Source organism: Thunnus maccoyii, chromosome 22 (genome assembly GCF_910596095.1).
Source record: "Thunnus maccoyii chromosome 22, fThuMac1.1, whole genome shotgun sequence".
In the NCBI taxonomy this organism is placed as follows: domain Eukaryota; kingdom Metazoa; phylum Chordata; class Actinopteri; order Scombriformes; family Scombridae; genus Thunnus; species Thunnus maccoyii.
In genome coordinates, this window is record NC_056554.1 from 23,419,184 (window position 1) to 23,445,277 (window position 26,094).

The 26,094-nt window shown below is 36.0% G+C and overlaps 4 protein-coding genes across 4 annotated transcripts; 2 read left to right on the forward strand and 2 right to left on the reverse strand.

Moving 5' to 3' along the window:
* Positions 1–219: 219 nt before the first annotated feature.
* Positions 220–2,730, reverse strand: LOC121890000 (low affinity immunoglobulin gamma Fc region receptor II-a-like). Its single transcript, XM_042402247.1, has 5 exons — positions 2,700–2,730; positions 2,550–2,594; positions 2,016–2,279; positions 1,104–1,346; positions 220–721 (listed from the first exon to the last, which is right to left on the reverse strand). Exons 1-5 carry the CDS (start codon positions 2,728–2,730, stop codon positions 504–506), a joined length of 801 nt encoding a protein of 266 aa, XP_042258181.1. The 3' UTR covers positions 220–503.
* A 1,250-nt stretch (positions 2,731–3,980) lies between these two features.
* On the forward strand, positions 3,981–11,725 carry LOC121889714 (butyrophilin subfamily 1 member A1-like). The gene is made up of 6 exons (XM_042401898.1): positions 3,981–4,041; positions 4,868–4,986; positions 5,321–5,662; positions 7,051–7,332; positions 7,419–7,509; positions 8,705–11,725. Exons 2-6 carry the CDS (start codon positions 4,881–4,883, stop codon positions 8,745–8,747), a joined length of 864 nt encoding a protein of 287 aa, XP_042257832.1. The 5' UTR covers positions 3,981–4,041; positions 4,868–4,880; the 3' UTR covers positions 8,748–11,725.
* Positions 11,726–16,291: 4,566 nt separating this feature from the next.
* LOC121889731 (low affinity immunoglobulin gamma Fc region receptor II-b-like) lies at positions 16,292–19,860 on the reverse strand. Its single transcript, XM_042401925.1, has 5 exons — positions 19,701–19,860; positions 19,551–19,595; positions 19,014–19,280; positions 18,054–18,296; positions 16,292–17,653 (listed from the first exon to the last, which is right to left on the reverse strand). The coding sequence occupies exons 1-5, from the start codon at positions 19,729–19,731 to the stop codon at positions 17,487–17,489; spliced, it is 753 nt and encodes a 250-aa protein (XP_042257859.1). The 5' UTR covers positions 19,732–19,860; the 3' UTR covers positions 16,292–17,486.
* A 458-nt stretch (positions 19,861–20,318) lies between these two features.
* LOC121889689 (butyrophilin subfamily 2 member A2-like) lies at positions 20,319–25,871 on the forward strand. The gene is made up of 7 exons (XM_042401853.1): positions 20,319–20,339; positions 20,998–21,032; positions 21,858–21,976; positions 22,310–22,651; positions 23,583–23,864; positions 23,951–24,039; positions 24,784–25,871. Exons 3-7 carry the CDS (start codon positions 21,874–21,876, stop codon positions 24,904–24,906), a joined length of 939 nt encoding a protein of 312 aa, XP_042257787.1. The 5' UTR covers positions 20,319–20,339; positions 20,998–21,032; positions 21,858–21,873; the 3' UTR covers positions 24,907–25,871.
* The last annotated feature ends 223 nt before the right edge of the window (positions 25,872–26,094 follow it).

Genomic DNA, 26,094 nt, shown 5'->3' on the forward strand with positions numbered 1-26,094 from the left:
AAAGGAAAACAGAAAAGTCTTCAGCTGTGTTAGTCGAGCTTACTGAAGATAAATGCATGGACAAGTTTTTCCAAATCCTGCTGAGACATAAGTCCTTTAATTCTGGATATATTCCTCAGGTAATAGTAGGCTGACTATGTAATTGTCTTAATGTGGTTGTTGAAATTCAGGTCTGAGTCCATGACTACACCAAAATTTCTGGCCTGGTTTGTAGTTTTTAACATTATCGATTGAAGCTGAGTGCTGACTTTTAGCACCATAGTGTTAGCCAACATTACTGATCAGACATTACAACATAACGTTAAGAGATGGAGAGGACAGATGGATTACTGTGAGAAGTACTTGCCAAAAATAAAGAACATCAATATGAGAAAAGTTGGTTTACTTCAGGACAGTTTTGATGAAGGACTTTGATGCTCTTTTGTATTAGTGCGTACACTATTGGATAAAAGTGAAATGCAAAGTTTGACAGAGTGCCATGTGCTTCTCATCAAGCTTTTCCTTTATTTTGGTAGTAATTTACACACAATATATTTGGGAGAGTACTTACCTGTACCTCTGCTTCTCCCAATACAAAGAAATCCCACCACCAGCAGCACCAGGGACAATGTTACAATGATAATAGCAACCCACAGGGGGAGGCGGGTGGGGATGGAGGAGCGATGGAGGACAGTATGGTTCCCTTCATGAGGTGTTTGAGAGGTGACAGAAACACTCTTTGCTGTAATACACATAACACTGTGTATGTATGGATTACATTAAACATTTATTTAAACAATTCAACATATTTACGTATGTAAACAAGCTGGAAATATGAAGAATATTCTGCAGGAAAGTGGCACTAAAAGGTCACTTTTATTTACCTATGAGGTCATAATTTAGGCAGGTCAGATGTAAAATATTTAGAAATTATTTAACCAGCTAATAATAATAATTTTTACAACACGGGTAGACACATTTCCTTTTTTAAAACACCTTTATACAAACTTTCTATCAAGTGTTCTCATAAATAGGGTTTTCATATCATGTATAATCTGCATGAATTCTGGCCATACAACCAGAAAAATGTCATATTTTAGTTTTGTAACACTCTTGTGTCTCACCTCTGACAGCCAACCAGCTCTCTGGTGATGTTCCGACATCAGAGGTGCACTTGTAGAGTCCTTCATCAGACATGGAGACATTGTTAATGGTCATCTCTGCTGCTGCAGTGCTCTTCATGAAGACACCATCTTTGTAGAAATCAGCTCGGAGGTTGGTGGAGTTTGTCTTGTTTCTGCAGCGCAGAGTCACATCGTCTCCCTCCATCACAGGAAGGACGGGACTCTCCAGGATCACAGAACCAGCTGAACAAAATATTGAAAAAATACTAGAAATATGTTTTATGTACAATGTTGCAGTAACACAGTAGAAAATTGGGAAAAATTCAGACAGTATTGGAATAAATGGTATCCATAATTTTATTCATATCGCACCATGTGTGAGATTTAGACAGACACAATAAAAAAATAATACCAAAAATAAAATAAAATAGTAAAGTATAGAGGGAGGCAGAGGTTTCCACATTTCTGTACCATAGTTAATTTGTAATTTTTATTATAATTGAAGAAATGATTTTAGATTTCACCACAGACACAGACTTTTAAACATAGAAAGGTTCTGGTTTGACCCTGACTCCACATGAATGATCATAAAATGTTAAATTATGAAATTGAGCCATCTACTCTCTTAATAAGGAGCGTACAGGCAACATGGGACATAGACGATGGCTCATTGTTCAATATTTTAATCTTCCCTTATATATATTCCATGATTCTGTAAAAACATACATTTAATAAAATCTACCAAATTTACAGTAAACCTGACCATATTGAACATGTTGATCTGAGAACAAATGGTTTTATACATTATATAGTGTATTATAGTGTCATACTGGACATACTGGGTGAGAAACAGATAATTGCCAGTTCAAATGGATATATAGTGGTTTTAGAATTACAATAAACATACTGTACCAGTGACAGTGATGTTGACACTGTTGCTTCTCTCTCCTCCATCAGTCTCACACCAGTATTCTCCGCTGTCTGTTGGATAGGCTCTATCAAGGGTGCAGAAGGACCCTGTTGGCGTCCTCTTAATATCACATACTAGTGTAAATTCCTCATTATTCCTGATTCCTCTCAACTGAGTTGAGTTATCAAACCCAACACAGTCAAGAGAAACTGAGTCGTATTCAAAGTGCTGCAGTCTGTTTGGAGTGATACGGAGAAAAGCTTCATCTGAAACCGAGAGGTAATTATTGTTTAAAAAGTGTCCAATGAAACATCCAGAACTGGATCAAAACAAATGATTGTAGGTGCGTCCACCTTGTGACAGAATCAGTTTAAATTGTGTCTCTTTGCAAGATACATTCAGGTTTTCACCAGCAACATGAACATGAATTAATTAGTGATTGAACCCTTCACAGAATATACAACATTAAACAAAATTACATCATAGATTCAAAAGATTCATGTCAATCTTCTACCATGATTCTTTAGATTACTTACCACTTTTCTGAACTTGAGTCCCCAACTGAACGATTTCAAGCATCACTGGATAAACAAAGGAACAGAGTTGTACATCAGACAGATATTTTGATGTACAGGATTATGAAAAACTTATAAAAAAAGAAGAAACCATGACAGGTGAGTACTCACACAGTCTGAAGCAGAGAGCTGTGACCTCCATGCTGTCTTGCTGCTGACTGTCTGAGTATCAGACTGAATGCAGCTTAATTATAATGTAGGTCAGAACTTCCTCTTCCTGTGGTTTGACAGTCTTTGAGTTATAGGCTCTCAGTCAAGAGGGGTCGACCATCCCTGACTCTCTGATTGGTTCAAGTATCCCTAAAGTTAGCATAACCTTTACCCTGTGTTTTTTTTTTTTTTTTTTTTTTTTTTTTTTTTTACATTTTTGCCCCTGAAGAGTCTCTACACATCATTGTTGCAAGAAACCTAGAGAATAATCTGGTCAGTACTCTCAAATGTAAAATGTACAAACGCCCAGTAAATTCAAATCCTTTAATTAGGTAAAAGTAACACTACTTTAATTAAAGTAAAACTGATGCATTCAAAATGTCACTTAAAACCTGCATTAACTGACTATGGATACATTTTGAAAAGACATTCAGAATTTATCACTAAATCTCTCACCTCACTGTATGTCCTGGAATAATGAACTCACATGTATTAAATCACTAATGGAGCTGCTTTGTCAACTTGTGGCCACAAGATGTCCCTGTAGAGTGTGAATCTGTCAAATCAAAGAGTAAATAAGTGAAACAAGAGTTGCATCTTCCATGTTGAAAAGGTGAGAGGAATAAATGAAAATGCTGTATTGGTGCTCTTACTGAAGTAAAGCATCTGAGTACTTCTTCCACTGTTGCTTTTTTGTTTTTTCTTTAAATATGTACTCTGTGAAAACTCAGTTTCACTATTTGATGTTGTGTTGAATTACATGTTAACTCTGCTTAGCAACAAGTGAGTCATGAGGTGATAGTCCATCCCCCTGTAGTGCAGGACATTGCACATTGACAATGATTTTTAAAAATGTGCTTTTTGGGGCCTTTTGTGATGAATTATAATGAGTTTGAATAGTAACAGAATTTTATATGTTTCATATCTAAATAGCATAATAAATCTAGAGCCCAAAGGAGGCAGTGGCCACAATTGCATAATGGAAAAGTCTTCCTCTGCAGAAAGTGAAACTGTTTTTTTTCTTTTGTTTTTCTTTTGTTTTTCTTTTTTTTGCAATTGAAAGCATGCAGATGTCCTAAAACAAAAATGAAAACTGGGAAATGGGCATTATATGGCCCCTTTAAGCATCTCACAATTAACCACAGACTAGTCAGAGGTGGAGAAGTACAGTATCTTAATTTCTTTAACAAATTATCACCTGACAGGAAGGACAAGTTTTTCAGAGTGTGTATAAATAACAGCTACATTTCTGAACTGCGTCACAACAGTTGGAGGGTGAGTGGACTCCTTGTGTGCCTTCTAGGTAAGGATTTAACTTTTAATTTACTGTAAATCCACTAAATGTGATACTTTTAAAGGACTTTCATTTTAAGTAAAATCAAAGAAGCATTAGCAGTGACATGTAGTTTATTTAAATGTTAGTGAGTTATCATTTTAAATAATTGTTCCTTTAAGAGTGACAGTAAAGCACCATTTTAATGTTGCTGCTTAAGGTGGAGCTGAGAACTTTGGGAATTTAAAAACAAAGCAGCATGTTGTTGTGTTTTGGGTATATATGGTATTTTGCAAGTCAAATTTTGGGAATTTTCTTATTTTTGTGACACGACTGTGTTTGTCCGTAAAGCACACTGTGACATTTTGTCCATCAAAGGTTGTTAAATGTTGACATGGTTTGACTGTCTGAGTATAAAGTTATGAAATCGTCAAATAGAATTTAACTTCTCTTATTTTTTTAATTTGTTCAAAGGGGCACAGTATTCAAAAAAGTACGTAGTTTTGTTTCAAGGAGTGTTTGCACACTGTTTTTGTCACTGACAGTTCATGAAAGTTTCCTTCAACCAGATATTGCATTCAGATATACAGCACAATATCACTGAAGGGCAGATATGCTGTACCTTCCCCATTCTTTGGTAAAGAAAAAGGCATGAGCCAAACAAGAAAAAGAGAGATTGCAAATCAAGATATAACTACCTTGAAGTTACATCATAACTTTCTTTAGCTCAAGTGTTTTTATTATCTCAAGATTCCTTTACTTTTAAGTGATGACACACTGTATATTTGATTTGTGAAAATATCATAAATACAATTTGAATAAGCATTATCTTCCATTTTACAACTTTTTTGTCCAGCTTTCAGAAATCCATGATGCAGCATCCAATACAGCCCAGTGATAGATTGACCTTCAGTGACTTCACAGTTTTGGTTTTACATCATATGATTGTCTTTCTTGTCCTGCAGTCATGTGCAGGTAATTTCAAAGCAAACTACTTAAATAGCACTATGTGTGCTGGATTCAATGAACACAAACTTCATTAACTTTAAAAAATGATTCCAAATTATTACCCCAAAAATGTGCAAACTGATTGATAGCCACCAGATTCAGAGTACTAGTAGCTTTTTTTAATTTTTAGGTTGTTGTGTCTGTACTGTACTGCAATTTTATGGAGACTAATGTACTGTACTTTACTAGTTATTAATATGAAAGTAGATCATGACCTACAAACTGATATACAAAGAGCCTTGTTGTGTGAAATCGCAGTTGAGACAGCAAGAATTAAAAAACAGATCTGTTTCTTACTCAGGTCAAACTCAGGTGATTGGTCCACCTCAGCCAATAGTGGCGACAGTTGGTGACGACATCATTTTGCCGTGTCACCTGGAACCTGCGATCAATGCTTTTGACTTGAGGCTGGAGTGGGTGAGACCTGACCTGAGCCCTGGGTTTGTCCATGTGAGGGCGAACAGTCAAGAATCTGTGGTTAATAAACAGCCGTCCTACAGGGGAAGAACATCACTGCTAACTGACAAATTAAAGGACGGAGACATTTCACTGAGACTCTCTGAGGTGAAACCTTCTGATGAGGGAACATACAGATGTCTTGCTCCCACACTGGGTCGGGCTGCTTTCATCAAACTTATTGTTGGTAAGACGATATATATTCATGTATAGGTTTGTTTTTACATGACATTTGAAAATATAGTGTGCTTTGAATTGTAGGATGGCCACTTTTGGGAGTTACAAATACAGCAGCATGACAAAGAAAGACAAAATATTTGGAAATGTTTGGAAGCTGCTGATCACGAAGAAATAGTCAGTGGTGGAAGAAATATTCAGATCTTTTACTTGAAGGAGCAGTTCAACATTCTGGGGAATTGCTGAGAGCTAGATGAGAAGATTATAGCCTGGCGCTCTCTAAAGGTAAAAAAAATCTGCCTACCAGCACCTCTAAAGCTCACTAATTAACACGTTGTTTCTCTGTTCAATCAGTGCAAAAACAACATGTGGTTTTATGGAGGGTTATAAACTAGACTATTTCTTGGCCGGGAGCTGTAACCTTCTGTTATGAAAATACACTATATATAACCCCCGTGAAACCATCGCTATGCTGTTTTTACACTTTGGTTTTTGCACAGATGTGATTAGTATTTACTGGCACATGATTTGCATTATATATGTGAGCTCAAAGAAGCTCAAAGATCCCCTCCATGTCTTATAACATGCAAAATACTTTGCTTTGAATAATAATTTGTGTCTGATGTGGTTTGTCCCTAAAATAAAGTTCAATTATCGTGTTAAAATCCTTAAAATGACATCTACTCCTTTTCCCTTATAAAAATCCAGAATCTATGAATATGTCACACTTGTGTTATTTGCATACTGGACCACAATTGGCTCCAAACTAGCTGTGATGTCACAATCATAGGTACATGCTTTGAACTCAGATTTTCAGTGAACACAGAGAAACTTTCCGTCTTCTTTGGACAGTAGTTCCATCTTTTTTCCTTCCATTAAAGAGATAGACACATTTTATCTTTACAGATTTTTAGTATATTTATACTTATTAGCTATATCTGTACATGGTTAATATCTATTTTAATTTGGCCCATTATTATGTGTTTGCATATATCCTAATGAATCCGTTTAACACAGTTTGCGCACATATAACTCAAGTTCCACTTACTCACTGTCATTCAAACTTTCCATGATTCTGAGCACCTCTAGGACTTGTCAACCATGAAAAAGCAACCTAACCTTGAGCAAATAAGTTTTTTAGTTCCCCAAACTTAAGCAGATCCAAACCATGGAGGTGGTGGATCATTGTCTGACTCGAACACAGCTTTGTATGTCAATAACTTTAGTGCCACCTGCAAGCAAAGACTCTGATTGGCTTGGTTGTTCTGTCCAACCTGACAAACAAAATACACACGACACAAATTTAAGATGTGGGTGAGAATTCAGAGGAGACACACTGTTATAATGATTAACTTGTATCAGCTGCAGGAAAATTATATCTCCACTCTCTCATTTTAGGTGCTGTCTCTTCACCTTTCATAAAGGTGATAAACAGAAACGGCACAAACGTGGTGTTACAGTGTGAGTCTAAAGGCTGGTATCCAGAGCCTGAGGTGTCTTGGCTGGACGGTGAGGGAAACCTCCTCTCTGCTGGACCTACAGAGACAGTCAGAGGTCCTGATGACCTCTATACTGTCAGCAGCAGAGTGACTGTAGAGAAGAGACACAACAACAATGTCACCTGTAGAGTCCAACAGAAGAACATCAGCCAGACCAGAGAGACACACATTATTGTTTCAGGTAGAAATGATTAATAAATGTATCATATGATTAACATAAATACCATGTTGTTCTGTGGTTTATCATTTCAATTAATATCTTCACAGCCCTGTCTTCATATATGAAATGTATCTTGGCTTCGGGCTTGATCAGTGTCTTTCTGTGGGCTGTATTCATAATACATGGATCAAGACAAAGGTATAATTTTGCTTGTCTTTTTTAAATTTCAAGATACTAAACTCATTGACACACACTCTGTCTCACTTAAATCTGTGTTTTTTTTAGCTTATATTTGTTTAGATTTTGGCAAAGTGGTGCCATTAAAAATGTATGCTGAATTAGCTATTAGCAATTCCTGTTTACAATTTACTCATGTACGTGCAGACAACTACTGGATTACTTTGATACTGAAGAAAACTTAAAAATGTGATGATTCTCAGGCAAGTTCTGCAGTTATAAGGAGCATCATTTTTCAGTGATTTTTAAGTGGATTTATGGACATTTGTTCTGATTGAATATAATATTATCCTCATGTCACATCACACAAGTCACAATTGATCTGAAAATATGTTTATCATGTATGAGTGATTTGACTGAGTTATGAACCGGAAAAGGAATTCCTTAAAGGGGATATTATGCACATTTCCAGATTTATATTTATATTCTGGGATTCAACTGGAATATCTTTGCATGATTTACAATTAAAAACTCCTTATTTATCTTATACTGGCCATTTATGCAGCCCCTCAGTTCAACCTCTGTCTGAAACAGGCCGTTTTAGCTGCTGTCTCTTTAAGGCCTCCCTCCCAAGGAGCCTTTCTACAGTCACCTCAAGTTTTGGAACTTTGACCATATTTAGCATAGATATCCAAGATCATAACAGTATATATTCATAACAGGAAACCACACAAAGCCCCTTTAATTTCCTCTATGAGCTGTGTGTCACAGCCCCTTCTGCATCTCCAACTGCTGACAGCGTTGTAAGCAGCCAAATCAGCAGCTAAACTACAACAACTAACTTCCTGTCGTTTGTAGAACACCTGTCCCTTTCACCTCAGACAGTATCTTCACCTCCCATCTCTCCCTCTGCGCCCCCCTCAGGAGGCTCATCTCACAGTTTAAAAACATCTGTTTTGGTATGACGGATAAAAACAATTCTGTAGCTAAATGGAAGCCAGATTTAAAAATTAGAGTAATGTGTATCAGTCAAAGCAAAGCAAAGATCAGGGTTTGCATCCTGTCCTTTGTCAGAGTCACCGCTGGTTTACTTTAACTGTGAAGATGAGGTTAACCAAGTGTTTTAGTTGCCTAAACTCAACCAGAACATAATGTGACAGATATGTGTAATTTCGGAAAGACATAACAAATGATGTAATGTTTTATTGTTTACTAGGTGTGAGTTCAATCAAGATTTAAATGAGGTAACAACACAGTGACAGACGTGTTACTGGAGCAAGAAACAGCTGGTGCAGAAAAAAGCCCAGCAGAAGATGAACTTCCTGCACCAGCTCAGGAAGTTTAACCTGCGAATCTGTTCTCTGCACATCCATCACTGTCTTGTTTGGATCAACCACCAAACCAGACAAGAACAGACTGCAACTGACAGTCAGGATTGGAGAAAAGATCCACAGTACCCTTCCTCCAGAACATGTACACCTCCAGAGTCACTGCAGACCTTGGACATAACCTGTTCCAACTTCTCCCCTCTGGTAGGTGCTACAGAACACTACAAGCCAAAACAACCAGACACAAGAACAGCTTCTTCCCTCAAATTACACTTCTCAACATTTAAAGCAGCCACAGAAGGTTTGATAACAAATAGTCTGAAAAAGCTACAATTCTAAATCACCTTTATATACATACATATAATCAAATGTAATTGAAAACTTGTGCAATAACCTCACTACCTCTAACTGTATTAACAATCCTGAATGTATAAATGTAGTTTGTTGTGCAATTCTTACCTGCATATAATAGCTATATATATTGTATTAAGCTATAAGTTTGCTCATATTTGTTTAGCTATGTGTGTGTTTACTGTATCATCCTGTCAATGTGTCCTCTACACCAGGGGGTCAAGACCCACACAAAGGGTCGCTGGATTAATCTAAGGGATTGTGAGATGATTAATCCGAGAGGAGAACAGAAAAAAAACGTATTTCTGACATACAAAATGTCTTTTTCAAGCTTTCCACAAATTTTTATTTACTGTGAATTACTTTATTTTATCTCCTCAAGGCTCTAAAAGTTAAGTCCTCTTTCGTTTAGCTTTTAGACAATGTAGCGTGCGATGAGGGGTTCCAGGTAGACTTTGCTTTATTTTAAGGAGTCACAAGCCAAAATGATTGGGAACCACTGCTCTTCACTGAGTTTACCTATACTGAGAGTATAAGTAAATAAGTTCTTTCAACTTATACAACTGAATTTATACTGCTTATGTATAAATGTAATTTATGAAATATTACATCACCAACCACAACCTTAAAGTGACTAAATAACTCAAATTGTTAATGCGTTTATATATCTCACCATGTTTCAAACATGCAACAATGCAACCTCTAATTAAATATGAACTTAGATCTGACGGTTTTTGATAACTTCAGGTAAAACTCAGCATAATTTTAAGTTAAGGGTTCTGGAAAAACATTAAACATTTTCAACAAAAATGAAATAAAGCTCTTATCAGCGTGACCAGTGACTGTGGTAACTTTAATCCTTCAAGACCTCCAGTCTGTCCACTTTTGGACACTTTTTTCATGGTGGATTTCTTCCTTTTGTCGGTTAAGAAGTGTTTATTGTCTGTTTTCTCTCAATCCTTTCATAGCTGAATACAGCAGCTGTGAGGAGACGAGATTGCTTAACAATAACCGGTCGATCCTATCATTGAATTATTATTCATTCAACGCAGAATCACTCAACAACCGACAAACAAAACAGAACAACTTTCAAATACCATTTACCTGAAGAGAAGCCTTTTGCTAAAGCAGAGTGTTGCACTGCTGTCACTCAATAAAAGACTTGCAGTGCGAGAAAAATGCACCAACTAACTTTAATTTTTACTATTTTTTTTTTACATAGCGGCTTCTTATTGATATCTCTGATAGATTCATTGTGGAAGCAAAATCCAATCTGACAAATTCACAATTCACCTGCATCAGGATGTTATAAGCTTAACCAGCTGGATGAATGGATGAACAACAAACAAATGAATAAATGAGTCCTCAGGTTATGGATGTTTTGTTTGACAAATCTCCTGGCAACCAGAGCTGTTCTCAGAGAACATCAGTCTTACCGGTCTAAGTCCTCAAATATCTTGTTTTTGTTGCAGACAACAGTCGACTATCAGAAGATATTCAGTTTACTACCAGTAAATACAGAAACCAGAAATTATTCATTTGTGTGATTTTATATTATTTTAGAGGCTGGAATCAGAGAATTTTTTCTTTGAAAAATGACTAAAATGAATAGATTATCAATATAGTTGCTGGTTAATTTTCTGTTGACTGACTAATTGATTAATCGCTGCAACTCAAATTTTCCCCTTCTATCAGGGATTGAAAATAAATAGATTGGACAAACATTAACACACAACACTTTTCAATATTAGTATAGATGGCTATATAATTGTCCACAACTGCTCACAAAACCTGATATCTTAACACTTATCATGAATATAGATACTGACAGATAGGAGAGTGTATAGTAAGTACTGTCTTTTTTCTTTTTTACTTGAAAAATATCATTTCTGTTTTGAAAATGGACCTCAAAATTAACCATGAGTTCATTTTGTTAGGAAAAATGCCAAAGGGGATAGTCAGAACTGAAGATGAGTATCTTATTAGAATGTAAGGATAACTGCACTTAAACTTATAACAAAAAACTGACTTCAGAAACTAAGGCCTAGTGTAGAGAAACTGAAGGATTTAATGGAGCAAGTAAAAGAAATGGAGCAGTTAACATATGGGAAAAATGTTACAGCAGAAGATATGAAGTTATTACACCTCAGCTTAACAAAAAGTAACCTACAGTAATTTCATTAGACATTCAGACAGCTAATAGATTGTTATTAGATAAAATAGATATTGGGAGGAGTCAACAGGGGAAGCACATCCTTTTATCCTTTTCATCCTTTTTTAATTATTATTTTTATTAACAGCATTATTACTATTTATGTATTTAATTATTTGTTTCTCTCTTTCCAGTTGTATCATGTTTATGGAATTAATATTGATTGGTTATTTAACTTGTACCCTTCTTTTTATTCATTAGCATTCACCTTACCCTGATGGTATATGTAATTCAACTTGTATCATTGAGTGACCTGTTTTCGGTGGTGGGGTGGATGAGGGGGGTCAGTTATAGAATAGGCGAGAGAAAGACCTGTGAATAATATGAATTTGAATGTATACATGGATGGATTATTGTATGGATTAGGGGGTGAGTGGGGAAGGGGTTTGGAGGGTATATATATGAGTGTTTTGTACTTTATGTTATCTTTCATTAGTTTTGATGTTATTACTTTTGCTTTTTTTGCGTTTTTGTGTTTGTTGTTGTTATTGTTTGTCCTTTTACCCTTTTTTCTTTCTTTGTTATTTACCTTGGTTATATGTCACTATGGTGCCTCACATTTTGAAAAATTAGGTTATAAAAAAAGAATTTAGCAACCAGGAAACATCTGCTTTCAGTTTATTTTGATGGCCTGTGTAGTATAAATATTAGTGTGTATATACCTCATTTGTGTTATACTTTTGTACTTCATTTTTGATCACAGTCACTTTATTCAGAAAGACATCTCGTTATTTGTAGAATGTTATTGTGTTTTGCCCCTCAAGGCCACCGTATATCATCCATTATAAATAATTCTAATGGTAAACTTAAAATACAACTTTTCATTTTGATGGGATACATTCTATAAATGAATCGATTCAAATTGTATAAACTGGGCTGAAAGAAACTCTACACATTTTGCTTTGAGACCATCCATGTGGATATTTTTATTGTCCTTTCGTGATACGACCACCAGGAGTCGCCACACGCCAAAAGACCCAAGACCAGCAATGCAACAAGAGAATTGTTCTAATCTTAAATGTGTCCCTCTGTTATAATTATATTTTTATTGCTACGGCTCATAGAAGATCCGATCTAGTGTGTTATGACTGAAGCAGCCAATCATGTACTTGTTGTGTATCTATTATAACTTATTACTGCTTGATTTTCATTGTTAAATCAAGCTTCAGATACATCTTTGGAGCAGTCCAAAGATGTTGGATTTGGAGCAGTTATTTAGTAAGAATTGTCAGTAATGCAAATTTGCATTGTTGACGTCTCTGAGTCTGTAGTTTAACCCAGGATGAGACTGTGGTTACGTTGCATGTACGATAAAACTTTATAAGGTCTAAATATATTGTAAATATATACAGTCCTCAGAAAAACCAAACCACAGTTAAGAGACAGTTTGCCTTAAAATGACTAAAAATGATTTTCATTTACTTCTGATAATCTGTATTTCATAATTACACACCACATGACATCTGACTTGTGAAATGAGGAAGTCTATTTTCTATTTGTGACCCTTTCACATTCGCTCTCAGAAAAGAGAACTAGTGTTCTTCATACTGTAGATAAGACCAAGTAAAATGTATTACTTATTATGTATGTTAATTGTTGGATATGTCATCATTTCTTAATGTTAAAAAAATTAAAGCTTTGACTGATAAAACAATGTGCAGACTATGTACTTTGTATTCAAAAACAAATTTTCTATGTTTTTTTATAAGGCATTACATCATCATTAAATTAAATCATCATCAAAAAATGCTGAATTTTTCATACATTTAAAAGTTTGACTGTATTTTTATACAATTACAAACTTTTATACAAACCTATTATAGTGAATGATGAACTCCTTTGACTATAAAAGTCAAAACCACATTCCTTCTAAAGTGAAACTTCAAGATAAGGGCAGGAAATACTTATTGAATATAATTTCATACTTCAACAGTGGTGGAAGAAGTACTGTTTTACTTGCCTACAGTATGTAAATGAAACAATAAATGTGCCTTAATGCAGTATTTTACTACATTTATTGATAATATACTTTAAACCATGTAGAAAGGACTGTTAAAGTTAATCTAAATGTCAAAAGTTCTTCTTTTAAATAACAGTTGTGTGAAATTAATGATGTGCGAACATGTAATCAGTGTTTAAAGGTTGTAGCTGCTCAAAGTGGAGATTAGACCTTTACTGTAATGGATTTTACAGCAATGACTCTTATTGTTGCTGTTGGGTGAAAATCTCAGGAGATTACCCTTATTTTTTCCATTGTCACATCACACTTGAGGGCAACTCAAAAAAGTGTAGTTAAAATGGTGCAATTTCATCACATCAAACAGTTGGTGTGAAAGTAATTCTTAATAGAAAACGCAAAGCCCATATGTACACTGCAATAGTTAATGGTCTCTGTAATTGTTCCTGCTGTTCATACTTACCATGAAGTACTGCCTGACTGTAATGTAAGAGATGGGATTCAAATAACTCAGAAAATGGATACAACACAAATTTCCCTTCCCTTATATTTCAGACATGGACTTTCAGAACTGTAATTCATTTTCTCGTTTTCGGAGAGAAGCTGTGGTGCATACATGTCAGTGTGTGCATTTTAAAATCCTGCATGCATGTATTGTCATGTAATCACCACTAATCTCTTCTCAGATTATTTCCTCTGTGGTTTATTGATAATGGTTTATGGGAAATCACACTCAACAACACTGTGGGAGCCAAGTTATGTTTATGTGTGTTTATTTCGGTAGTGCAGTCTGTATTTTGTTAAATAGTTTATGTAAATTGAGATAAATAAGTGATTGTTATGTATAAGTCATTGAATAAGTTACAGTCAGCTTTGACTGTTTATAAAGCATGAAGTATAAATTACCCCCCAAAACTGTGTTACATCTTTTTAGCCAACTTCATTCCAACTCATTACCACAAACTTTAAAATACTTTTTGGAATTTATGGCCAATAGACCTAGTTTACTTGAAATTATACCTCATTTTTGAGTAAAAAAAGAAATTATGAATTATTTTAATTATATTTAAGATCAGAGGAAAATATGTTGATTGACTGTCACAGATTGGTATATGTCAGAGTTTAGTCAGGATACTGTTTGAAACTATTTAATGGCTTTTTAATGGCAGCACATAACGACACCTGTTGTCCTTCCGGGTCAAAATTAACCCGGTCTCGTTTGACTGTTTATAAAGCATGAAGTGAAATGGAAATTTCTCCTGTCTCAACATTAGGAGCTGTCTCAACACCAATCATAAATGTTACGTCAAAGAACAGCAGCATAGTGGTGTTACGGTGTGAGTCTAAAGGCTGGTATCCAGAGCCTGAGGTGTTTTGGTTGGACGGTGAGGGAAATCTCCTCTCTGCTGGACCTACAGAGACAGTCAGAGGTCCTGATGACCTCCATACTGTCAGCAGCAGGGTGACTGTAGAGAAGAGACACAACAACAACTTCACCTGTAGAGTCCAACAGAACAACAACAACCAGACCAGAGAGACACACGATATTGTTCCAGGCGCTACATGACTAAAATTGACTTGACTTTAATGATGCAAAATGTTACACAGAGCAATGTACTTGAATGTGTTTGTCTGAGTTCTGTTGTTTGCCAAATCACAACAGAAGTTATCTCAGGGCACTTTTCATAGAGAACTGGTCTATGTGGTTTGTCCAAATGGTGTTGCCGTACCTAGCTGCCCAAGATGGTGGACCTGCTCAACTAATTATATTTAGGGATACAATGGTGATTGTATCCCAGCTAAACCAGGTTATTACAACGTCAGGTGATGTACACTGGCCCAGACTTTTTCTCTATTGACTTACATTGTGAATGAGATGTCTGTAAATTAGCAGATAAAATTTTTTAAGCATCACAACCCCCGAAAAATGACTCAGAATTCGATCAATTTGGTCGGATCACATTTGGAAAGTCTAGAGGAGCTGCACAATTGAATCGTTTTATCCCCATTTAAGTTAGCTGGAGGGCTAAACCAGAAGTTAGCTGTGTAAGCTGTCTCTAGTGAGCATGCTCTCTGGGCGTATGCGACTCATAGAGCATGCAAAGTATGTAATCATCCATAATTTCTTTACAGCAGACTTGCCTTTTTTGGCTTCATGCGCCACTGAGCAACTTTCATAGGAATAAATGGGTCCCTGCCTCTGATGCTGTATCCAGTTCTCTGCCCACTCACTGCCAAAAAGAAAAAACACTTGTGAGCGAGCAGGAGAGCAATGACAGTAATTGTGCACTCGGGGATAATAGCCACATGCTCCTTCGTATTGTATGTGCATTCAAAGCATGGTTTCTCCTTGCAGGCTACAATATTGCTTATGCAAGCAAAAATATTCTGTGCATGTGCTGTGAAACCACTCACAAAAATAATGTGCGTATGGGGCTGTTTGAGTTGTGTAAGATGCTCCTCTATGTCCACACGTATGGATCTCCTTTGTGCTTGCAGATTTTGGCTGAGATACGCCGTCATACAAGTGTTGGAGTTTCCCCATTGGCTGTTGCACTTTCAGAGTGATTCAGTGTGAACAGTTCTGTAATACGTCATCAAGGGGTGTTTACAACGCTTCCACAGTCATGTCTGCAGGCTCTCAGGGGGACTGAGAGCAGCTCTGAGTGCAGCTCACTCTCTGCGAGACTGACAGTGAGAGGATCTGTATGCCATCTTAAAGACAATGCAAACTTTACACACATGAAACACACTGTATCGGGGACTGTTTTGCTATCACCCAATATAAAGAGCAGAAGATGGTATTTGGCCACTAGAAACCTATGAAGGGATGTTGGAATAAAACAGGTTGGCAGACCGGAATATGTGCACAAAAAGTGATATTTATTAAAAATAAAATATCAATGAAACAGAAGCAAAAATGAACCATGGGAAATCCAACAAAAATAACTTCAGTCATAGTCACAAACAAATAAAATCTGCAGCCTCACAGCAAGCTGCAAACTACTCTCTTCCCTATTGACCACTGAATGGCTTTTTACCATCTCCTTCTCACCTAACGAGAACATACCACCTGCTCAGGTAAGTATGGGGGTGGGCTTGTTATAAACACTGGATTTTTCTGTTACTGCTGAAAGTCACAATCTACTATAAGCACACAAATTATTCATAAGTGCCAAAAGTTCAACGAAAATGTAACTTACTACAGAACAGTTTCACTTATCTTTCCACATCCAAGCAATGCCCAGTTCCTCACTGCTAAGAGAACCTGATGATACAAACCTGTTTCCACTCTCCCTGACTGAATGGCTGATCTACCCCCAACAAACTGAAAAAATACAGTGACACAGATCATAAACCTGTAAACCAGAACAAACTACACATCACAACCAATGTATTCAATTATTTATCAAACAAAAACCTGACAAATCAAGGGAGACATTTGACTGAAAGTAATGATGATATAACACGAAACACTGATAATGTAATAATGAAGGGGAACAGGGCCTAATGAAAAGCCTTTTCACAGGGTTATTTACATTCAGCATTTAAGATTGACTTGATAGTTACTGCATTAAAACTATTTTTCAGGTTGTGGGTAAGTGAAATAATATATTAAACATATAAAAATAGCCTAAATCTTAACTCAACCATTCTCCACATAGTCTACACCCAAATGTTGTTGGCTTATCACTTTTTACATAAGAATACAAAATTGTAAACCAATTTATATGCTATATTTACATTTTTAAACAGTATATTTATCTATATTCCCTGTTACATTATTCTGTTATGCTGCTATAAACACAAGATTTTTAACACGGCAAGTTTTGCACTGTTCACTCTTTTTTGCACAAACTGTATTAACCGGTACAGTCAGTATACACCTTTATTATTATATATTTGTTTTATTTTGTATTTAACTGCTTTTAAACTTCTTAACCTGTGCCATTCCAGATACTGTTATTTTATTTCTCCTTTTTAATATAAACGGTAATGTAAACAGACTATGAAGGAACGTCAAACCCAAATCGCTTTATCATGTTTCCTAATTCATTAACTTTGTGACCAAACTATCTTACAAGATAAAAATCATTCCAGCATCATCCTTACTTTGGCAGTTTTACATGTGAGCAGGTATCTGTTATTTTTATGTAACTTTGAGTTTCCCACAGTGAAGTAGTCCCACCAGCAGCAGCAGCAGAGCCACCATCACAATGGTGAACACAGTCCTTAAGACGAGGTAAATATGACAGGACTGATCTGAGGTGTCGTCTGAGGAAGAGCACCGAGTTTCATTGTGACGTGCTGCAAAGACTGTAAGAAAAAAAGATGAGACGTTATTGATCCCTTGAGAGGAAAGTCACATGTCACAACAGTACAAGGAACCTGTGATACATTAAACATTTATTTAAACAATTAAACATATTTACACATATAAACAACCTGGAAATATGAAGAATATTCAGCAGGAAAGTGGCACTGAAGGCAAGATGGTTGTAAAACATTTAGAAATTATTTCCAGCTAATAGTCATAATTTTTTCACAACACTGGTAGACACATTCCATTTTTCAAACAGACTTTTATAAAAACTTTCTACCAAGAGTCAAACAACTGGACTTCTCATAAGTAAGGTTGCCATTACCATGCACAGTCTGGACGTACAACCAGCAGAATATCATCTTCATTTTGTTTTGATACCCTCTTGTGTCTCACCTCTGACAGCCAACCAGCTCTCTGGTGATGTTCCAACATCAGAGGTGCACTTGTAGAGTCCTTCATCAGACATGGAGACACTGTTAATGGTCATCTCTCCTGCTGCAGTGCTCTTCATGAGGACGCCATCTTTGTAGAAATCAGCTCGGAGGTTGGTGGAGTTTGTCTTGTTTCTGCAGCGCAGAGTCACATCGTCTCCCTCCATCACAGGAAGGACGGGACTCTCCAGGATCACAGAACTATCTGAACAACATATTGAAAAACACTAAAAATATGTTTTATGTACAATGTTGCAGTAACACAGTAGAAAATTGGGAAAAATTAAGACTGGAGTGAAAAAAAATCACATCAAATACCATTACCTTGATATCAAATTCAATTTTATTCATATGGCACCATCGTTTGCTGACTGCAAAGTAAAGCTCTTCACTGAATGAATACGTTTCAGATTTAGACAAAACAAAACAGAAAAATTATATATATATATAATACTAACCCTAACCCTAGCAATAGGCAGAGGTTCCCACATATCTGTAACATAGTTAATTTGTGATTTTTATCATAAATGAAGAAATTATTTTCACCACAGACACAGACTTTTAAACATAAAGGTTCTGGTTTGACCCTGACTCTGCATATTATAAAATGCTAAATGTGCTAAACGGCTCCTCACTTAATAAGGAGTGTACAGGCAACATGGGACATAGATGATGGCTCATTGTTCAATGTTTTATTCTTCCCTTATACAGATTCCATGATTCTGTAAAAACATACATTTAATAAAATCTACCAAATTTACAGTAAACCTGATCATTTTGAACATGTTGATCTGAGAACAAATGATTTTATACATTATATAGTGTATTATAGTGTCATACTGGACATACTGGGTGAGAAACGGATAATTACCAGTTCAAATGGATATGTAGTGGTTTTAGAAACACAATAAATATACTGTACCAGTGACAGTGATGTTGACACTGTTGCTTCTCTCTCCATCATCAGTCTCACACCAGTATTCTCCGCTGTCTTCAGGATAGGCTCCCTCAATGGTGCAGAGGGACCCTGTTGGCGTCCTCTTATTAATATCACATACAGGAGTAAATTCCTCATTATTCCTGATTCCTCTCAACTGAGTTGAGTCATCAAACCCAACACAGTCAAGAGAAACTGAGTCGTAGTCAAAGTGCTGCAGTCTGTTTGGAGTGATACGAAGAAAAGCTGCATCTGAAACCGAGAGGTAATTATTTTTTAAAAAGTGTCCAAAGAAACATCCAGAACTGGATCAAAACAAATGATTGTAGGTGCGTCCACCTTGTGACAGAAACAGTTTAAATTGAGTCTCTTTGCAAGATACATTCAGGTTTTCACCAGCAACATGGACATTAATTAATTAATGATTGAACCCTTCACAGAATATACAACATTAAACAAAATTGCATCATAGATTCAAAAGGTTTATGTCAATCTTCTACCTTGATTCTTTAGATTACTTACCACTTTTCTGAACTTGAGTCCCCAACTGAACGATTTCAAGCATCACTGGATAAACAAAGGAACAGAGTTGTACATCAGACAGATATTTTGATGTACAGGATTATGAAAAACTTATAAAAAAAGAAGAAACCATGACAGGTGAGTACTCACACAGTCTGAAGCAGAGAGCTGTGACCTCCATGCTGTCTTGCTGCTGACTGTCTGAGTATCATACTGAATGCAGCTTAATTATAATGTAAGTTAGAACTTCCTCTTCCTGTGGTTTGACAGTCTTTGAGTTATAGGCTCTCAGTCAAGAGGGGTCGACCATCCCTGACTCTCTGATTGGTTCAAGTATCCCTAAAGTTAGCATAACCTTTACCCTGTGTTTTTTTTTTTTTTTTTTACATTTTTGCCCCTGAAGAGTCTCTACACATCATTGTTGCAAGAAACCTAGAGAATAATCTGGTCAGTACTCTCAAATGTAAAATGTACAAACGCCCAGTAAATTCAAATCCTTTAATTAGGTAAAAATAACACCACTTTAATTAAAGTAAAACTGATACATTCAAAATGTCACTTAAACCTGCATTAACTGACTATGGATACATTTTGAAAAGACATTCAGAATTTATCACTAAATCTCTCACCTCACTGTATGTCCTGGAATAATGAACTCACATGTATTAAATCACTAATGGAGCTGCTTTGTCAACTTGTGGCCACAAGATGTCCCTGTAGAGTGTGAGTCTGTCAAATCAAAGAGTAAATAAGTGAAAGTAAAAGAGTTGCATCTTTCATGTTGAAAAGGTGAGAGGAATAAATGAAAATGCTGTATTGGTGCTCTTACTGAAGTAAAGCATCTGAGTGCTTCTTCCACCGTTGCTTTTTTGTTTTTTCTTTAAATATGTACTCTGTGAAAACTCAGTTTCACTATTTGATGTTGTGTTGAATTACATGTTAACTCTGCTTAGCAACAAGTGAGTCATGAGGTGATAGTCCATCCCCCTGTAGTGCAGGACTTGCACATTGACAATGATTTTTAAAAATGTGCTTTTGGGGGCCTTTTGTGATGAATTATAATGAGTTTGAATAGTAACAGAATTTTATATGTTTCATATCTAAATAGCATAATAAATCTAGAGCCCAAAGGAGGCAGTGGCCACAACTGCATAATGGAAAAGTCTTCCTCTGCAGAAAGTGAAACTGTTTTTTTTCTTTTGTTTTTCTTTTGTTTTTCTTTTTTTTTTGCAATTGAAAGCATGCAGATGTCCTAAAACAAAAATGAAAACTGGGAAATGGGCATTATATGGCCCCTTTAAGCATCTCACAATTAACCACAGACTAATCAGAGGTGGAGAAGTACAGTATATCTTAATTTCTTTGACAAATTATCACCTGACAGGAAGGACAAGTTTTTCAGTGTGTGTATAAATAACAGCTACATTTCTGAACTGCGTCACAACAGTTGGAGGGTGAGTGGACTCCTTGTGTGCCTTCTAGGTAAGGATTTAACTTTTAATTTACTGTAAATCCACTAAATGTGATACTTTTAAAGGACTTTCATTTTAAGTAAAATCAAAGAAGCATTAGCAGTGACATGTAGTTTATTTAAATGTTAGTGAGTTATCATTTTAAATAATTGTTCCTTTAAGAGTGACAGTAAAGCACCATTTAATGTTGCTGCTTAAGGTGGAGCTGAGAACTTTGGGAATTTAAAAACAAAGCAGCATGTTGTTGTGTTTTGGGTATATACGGTATTTTGCAAGTCAAATTTTGGGAATTTTCTTATTTTTGTGACACAACTGTGTTTGTCCGTAAAGCACACTGTGACATTTTGTCCATCAAAGGTTGTTAAATGTTGACTTGGTTTGACTGTCTGAGTATAAAGTTATGAAATCGTCAAATAGAATTTAACTTCTCTTATTTTTTTAATTTGTTCAAAGGGGCACAGTATTCAAAAAAGTACGTAGTTTTGTTTCAAGGAGTGTTTGCACCCTGTTTTTGTCACTGACAGTTCATGAAAGTTTCCTTCAACCAGATATTGCATTCAGATATACAGCACAATATCACTGAAGGGCAGATATGCTGTACCTTCCCCATTCTTTGGTAAAGAAAAAGGCGTGAGCCAAACAAGAAAAAGAGAGATCGCAAATCAAGATATAACTACCTTGTAGTTACATCATAACTTTCTTTAGCTCAAGTGTTTTTATTATCTCAAGATTCCTTTACTTTTAAGTGATGACACACTGTATATTTGATTTGTGAAAATATCATAAATACAATTTGAATAAGCATTATCTTCCATTTTACAACTTTTTTGTCCAGCTTTCAGAAATCCACGATGCAGCATCCAATACAGCCCAGTGATAGATTGACCTTCAGTGACTTCACAGTTTTGGTTTTACATCACATGATTGTCTTTCTTGTCCTGCAGTCATGTGCAGGTAATTTCAAAGCAAACTACTTAAATAGTACTATGTGTGCTGGATTCAATGAACACAAACTTCATTAACTTTAAAAAATGATTCCAAATTATTACCCCAAAAATGTGCAAACTGATTGATAGCCACCAGATTTGGAGTACTAGCAGCTTTTTTAATTTTTAGGTTGTTGTGTCTGTACTGTACTGCAATTTTATGGAGACTGATGTACTGTACTTTACTAGTTATTGATACGAAAGTAGATCATGACCTACAAACTGATATACAAAGAGCCTTGTTGTGTGAAATGGCAGTTGAGACAGCAAGAATTAAAAAACAGATCTGTTTCTTACTCAGGTCAAACTCAGGTGATTGGTCCATCTCAGCCAATAGTGGCGACAGTTGGTGACGACATCATTTTGCCGTGTCACCTGGAACCTGCGATCAATGCTTTTGACTTGAGGCTGGAGTGGGTGAGACCTGACCTGAGCCCTGGGTTTGTCCATGTGAGGGCGAACAGTCAAGAATCTGTGGTTAATAAACAGCCGTCCTACAGGGGAAGAACATCACTGCTAACTGACAAATTAAATGACGGAGACATTTCACTGAGACTCTCTGAGGTGAAACCTTCTGATGAGGGAACATACAGATGTCTTGCTCCCACACTGGGTCGAGCTGCTTCCATCGAACTTATTGTTGGTAAGACAATATATATTCATGTATAGGTTTGTTTTTACATGACATTTGAAAATGTGCTTTGAGTCTTAAAAGTCTTAAAAAAACAGTTTTACTTGTTAAATGTGTAACATGTGATGGCAACCCATTCCATATTTTTATTCCTCTGTACATAACAGTATGTTGCCTTGCATTAGTTTGTGAGGCAGGAAGTGAAAAACAACCTCTTGCTACATGCCAAGAGTATTATAGTTATGGTCATTACTGTTATATGAAAAGCAGGACATTTGTGATTTTAGACAATTAAATATTTATAATAAAACAAAGCAGGGACATAACCACCCTCTCCTTCATCAATGACCAACCCAAGGTTATATGCCTTCTGATGATGTTTTTCTGATTGTAGTTTTTCCAAGTCTTTATTTGACACACTTGACCACAGTACTGGACAGTAATTCCATCTTTTTCCCTTTCATTAAAGAGATAGACACATTTTATCTTTACAGATTATTAGTATATTTACACTTATTAGTTATATCTGTACATGGTTAATATCTATTTTAATTTGGCCCATTATTATGTGTTTGTATGTATCCTAATGAATCCGTTTGACACAGTTTGCGCACATATAACTCAAGTTCCACTTACTCACTGTCATTCAAACTTTCCATGATTCTGAGCACCTCTAGGACTTGAAAAAGACATGAAAAAGCAACCTAACCTTGAGCAAATAAGTTTTTTAGTTCCCCAAACTTAAGCAGATCCAAACCATGGAGGTGGTGGATCATTGTCTGACTCGAACACAGCCTTGTATGTCAATAACTGTCCAACCTGACAAACAAAATACACACGACACAAATTTAAGATGTGGGTGAGAATTCAGAGGAGACACACTGTTATAATGATTAACTTGTATCAGCTGCAGGAAAATTATATCTCCACTCTCTCATTTTAGGTGCTGTCTCTTCACCTTTCATAAAGGTGATAAACAGAAACGGCACAAATGTGGTGTTACAGTGTGAGTCTAAAGGCTGGTATCCAGAGCCTAAGGTGTCTTGGTTGGATGGTGAGGGAAACCTCCTCTCTGCTGGACCTACAAAGACAGTCAGAGGTCCTGATGACCTCTATACTGTCAGCAGCAGAGTGACTGTAGAGAAGAGGCACGACAACAACGTCACCTGTAGAGTCCAACAGAAGAACATCAACCAGACCAGAGAGACACACATTATTGTTTCAGGTAGAAATGATTAATAAATGTATCATATGATTAACATAAATACCATGTTGTTCTGTGGTTTATCATTTCAATTGATATCTTCACAGCCCTGCCTTGGCATATGAAATGTATCTTGGCTTTGAGCTTAGCTGGTGTCTTCATAGTCATCCTGTCGGTTGTGGGGATCGAGATTAAGGTATTGTTTTACTTGTCTTTTTTAAATTTCAGGATACTACACCCATCCACACACCCTCTGTCTCACTTAGTTATCTTTGGGCTACACTTTGATTATGTTTTTTTTTTTTAGCTGATATTTGTTTACCTCTTTTCTTCTTTATTTGCTTCTAACATCCATGGACAATCACACACCTTACTACTATAGCAATATCCACCTGACTTGCACTAATGTACTGTGTATTATACTATAGCATATTAACATCATTGTACAGTGTATCTCTCCAGTGTATCTCTAGCCTCTGTTCTATTTTTAGTTATTCTTACTTATTTATTTTTTATATTTGAGTTTGTCTATTAGTTATTTTATGTAATTTGGCCTTAATGCCTCACTATTTTAGTATAATGGATACATACTTCACCTTATACCCTTTAGGTCCTAGTTTGACCTTAAGATCTGACTGAATGTCAAGCAAGTCAGCAAGTTGCAATGGACCAAAGCTGTTGTGTGATTTAAAAACATTCAAATGCTCTTCTAAACTAATTCTGTAGCTAACTGGAAGCTAGATTTAAAAATTAGAGTAATTTAGAGTAAGCATCAGTCAAAGCAAAGCAGGCAAGATCAGGGTTTGCATCCTGTCTTTTGTCCTTTAACTGTGAAGATGAACGTAATCAAATGTTTTAGTTGCCTAAACTCAACCAGAACATAATATGACAGATATGTGTAATTTTGGAAAGACATAACAAATGACTTAATATTTTATAGTTTACTAGGTGTGAGTTCAATCAAGATTTAAATGAGGTAACGACACAGAAGACAGACGTGTTACTGGAGCAAGAAACAGCTGCTACAGAAAAACGCCCAGCAGAGGATGAAGACTGCAACTGACAGTCAAGACTGGAGAAAAGATCCACAGTACCCTTCCTCCAGAACATGTACACCTCCACAGTCACTGCAGACCTTGGACATAACTACACAACACTACAAGCCAAAACCACCAGACACAAGAACAGCTTCTTCCCTCAAATTACACTTCTCAACACTTAAAGCAGCCACGGAAGGTTTGATAACAATTAGTCTGAAAAAGCTACAATTCTATTTCACCTTTATATACATACATATAATCAAATGTAATTGAAAACTTGTGCAATAACCTCACTACCTCTAACTGTATTAACAATCCTGAATGTATAAATGTAGTTTGTTGTGCAATTCTTGCCAGTATATAATAGCTATATATGTTGTATTAAGCTATAAGTTTGCTCATATTTGTTTAGCTGTATGTGTGTTTACTGTATCATCCTGCCAATGTGTCCTCTACACCAGTGGTTCCCAATATTAGTATAGATGGCTATATAATTGTCCACAACTGCTCACAAAACGTGATATCTTAACACTTAACACACACTTCTTTTTTACTAGAAAAATATCTGTACAGAAATCATTTCTGTTTTGAAAATGGACCTCAAAATTAACCATGAGTTCATTTTGTTAGGAAAAATGCCAAAGGGGATAGTCAGAACTGAAGACGAGTATCTTATTAGAATGTAAGGATAACTGCTCTTAAACTTATAACAAAAAACTGACTTCAGAAACTAAGGCCTAGTGTAGAGAAACTGAAGGATTTAATAGAGCAAGTAAAAGAAATGGAGCAGTTAACATATGGGAAAAATGTTACAGCAGAAGATATGAAGTTATTACACCTCAGCTTAACAAAAAGTAACCTACAGTAATTTCATTAGACATTCAGACAGCTAATAGATTGTTATTAGATAAAATAGATATTGGGAGGAGTCAACAGGGGAAGCACACCCTTTTATCTTTTTCATCCTTTTTTAATTATTATTTTTATTAACAGCATTATTACTATTTATGTATTTAATTATTTGTTTCTTTCTTTCCAGTTGTATCAGGTTTATGAAATAAATATTGATTGGTTATTTAACTTGTACCCTTCTTTTTATTCATTAGCAGGCACCTTACCCTGATGGTATATGTAATTCAACTTGTATCATTGAGTGACCTGTTTTCGGTGGTGGGGTGGATGAGGGAGGTCAGTGATAGAATAGGCGAGAG